The 1,988-nt window shown below is 67.6% G+C and overlaps 1 protein-coding gene across 1 annotated transcript in view; it reads left to right on the forward strand.

The window, feature by feature from the left end:
• Nucleotides 1-1,495, forward strand: part of LOC112124797 (interleukin-36 receptor antagonist protein-like) — a 2,923-nt gene extending 1,428 nt beyond the window's left edge. Inside the window, exons 3-5 of the mRNA XM_024223269.2 lie at nucleotides 168-256; nucleotides 917-1,041; nucleotides 1,286-1,495. Of these exons, the coding sequence (XP_024079037.2) occupies nucleotides 168-256; nucleotides 917-1,041; nucleotides 1,286-1,495 (424 nt within the window). The remainder of the gene's footprint in view (nucleotides 1-167; nucleotides 257-916; nucleotides 1,042-1,285) is intronic.
• The last annotated feature ends 493 nt before the right edge of the window (nucleotides 1,496-1,988 follow it).

Genomic DNA, 1,988 nt, shown 5'->3' on the forward strand with positions numbered 1-1,988 from the left:
GGTGGTGGGGGTTTGGAGGGGCAGGGCAGGGTGCTGGGCGTCAGAGGGGGGGGGGGGGGGGGTGGGGGGGGTAGGGGGGGGGGTGGGGCGCTGGGGGGGTTGGAGGGGTGGGGCACTGGGGCTGGATCTAGTTTGCGGCTCATTGGCTCACACTCGCTACCTTTCAGCCTTTGGGACGTGGCCCAGAAGTCTCTCTACCTGCGGAACAATCAGCTGGTCGCCGGCTATTTGCAAGGCTCCAACTCTGCGCTGGAAGGTGAGTTGCGCCCGCTGCCCCCCTGCTGCCCCTGCCCTGGGCGGGCCAGGGCCTGGGAGCCTCCCGGGCAGACCCTGTGCTGGGCACCGTGCCACCACCCTCGCCTGGCAGCCAGAGCCTCCAGCTGTGCCCGCCCTGCCCTGGGTGCCTCAGCACAGCTCCATCTCCCCGGCACTTTCGCTCGGCTCCCCTGAGCTCCACACAGTTTGCAGCCATTGAGCAGCGATGCTAGAGCTGGGCCGCACCCCCTGCTGGAACGCCAGCCCCCCATGGCCCCAGGGCCAGCAGCATGGACCCCCCGTGACCCCAGGGCCGGCAGTGCGGACCCTCCAGGGACCCCAGGGCCGCAGCGCGGACCCCCCGTGGCCCCAGGGCCAGCAGCGCAGACCCCCCCTCCTGCTTGCTCTGCTAAGCGCTAATCAGGCCAGTCTGGTTTTATTCCCAATGCGCCCAAACTGGCCCCTTTTGCATGCCAAGGGCTCTGGCCGCTAGGTCACATGGGTGGTCTGAAAGCCAGCCCGGCTCTCCCACCCTGGGACTCGCTGGGGACTCTGCCAGGGTGGTATTTTCAGCTGATGGGCGAGGGGGCAGCTCGGCCCCAGCCCTGCTCTGGGGGCGGGTGGATCTGTCCTAGGGCTCACCCCCTCTTTCTCCCCACAGAGAAGATTTACTCTGTCAACAACCGCTTCTTCAAGCCGGAGAAGTTCCCCATCATCCTGGGCATCCAGGAGGGGCGCCGCAGCCTAGCGTGTGGGACGGGCGCCTCGCCTGTGCTGCAGCTGGAGGTAAGTGGGGACCCCCCTCAGATCTCCGTGTCCTACGCCCCCTTCCCCCCTCCCTGGGGCTCCATTCCCCCGGCCCAGGCCTAGCTGCAGCGCAGGCTGGTTGTGGGTGCTCCCAGACCCCCCTGCTCCACTGGAGTCCAGATCTCTGCCCGTCACCAGTCCGAGCGTACAGACCAGCCCCCAGCCCTGAATGGCCCCCGCGGGAGAGTCTCCGTCCCTCACCAGCCTCTCCCCACCTGCGCAGGACATGAACATCACGGAGCTGTCCCGGGGCGGCAATGAAACCACCCGCTTCACCTTCTTCCGCTCCTACAAGGACGGCATGTGGCGCTTCGAGTCGGCCGCCAACCCGGGCTGGCTGCTCTGCACCTCGGCCCAGTCCAACGAGCCCCTGGGCCTCACCTTACACCAGGACGCAGCCCACATCGTCGACTTCTACTTCCAGCTGTTCTGAGCCCAGCCGCCCGGGAGGTGTGCCCCAGCCCCTGGCTGCTGCCAGCCCAGCCTCACCCCTGGCTGCATAGGAGACCAGCTGGGTCGGGAAGGGCTGCACGACCTCTCCCCTGACCCAGCCACAACCAGCCAGGGTTGTGTTCCTAGCATTCCTGGGTCCCAGCAGGAGGGCCCTGGGGCCTGATCCTGCCGGGGAACTGAGCGTCCGCCCGGTGGGAATGTTTCAGGGCACCCAGCCCCTTGTAGAGCCAGGCTGTGCACTTCAGCCAACGTGCCCGGAAGGGGGCCCCGATCCTGGGGGCCCGTCTCCAGTGCCGTGGAGCCTGGCATGGCTATCCAGGACACCCAGCCTTTTCCAAAGGGGCCTGTGGGCGTCCAGCGGCAGGATGGCCCAGCAGTTAGAGCACTAGCCGGGGACTTGGGAAACCCTGCTCTGCCAGACTCCCTTGGGCAAGTCCTGGAGCCGCTCCGTGCCTCAGTTTCCCCCTCTGTAC

Source organism: Terrapene carolina, unplaced genomic scaffold, assembly GCF_002925995.2.
Source record: "Terrapene carolina triunguis isolate 2854851 unplaced genomic scaffold, T_m_triunguis-2.0 Scaffold51, whole genome shotgun sequence".
Classification (NCBI taxonomy): domain Eukaryota; kingdom Metazoa; phylum Chordata; order Testudines; family Emydidae; genus Terrapene; species Terrapene triunguis.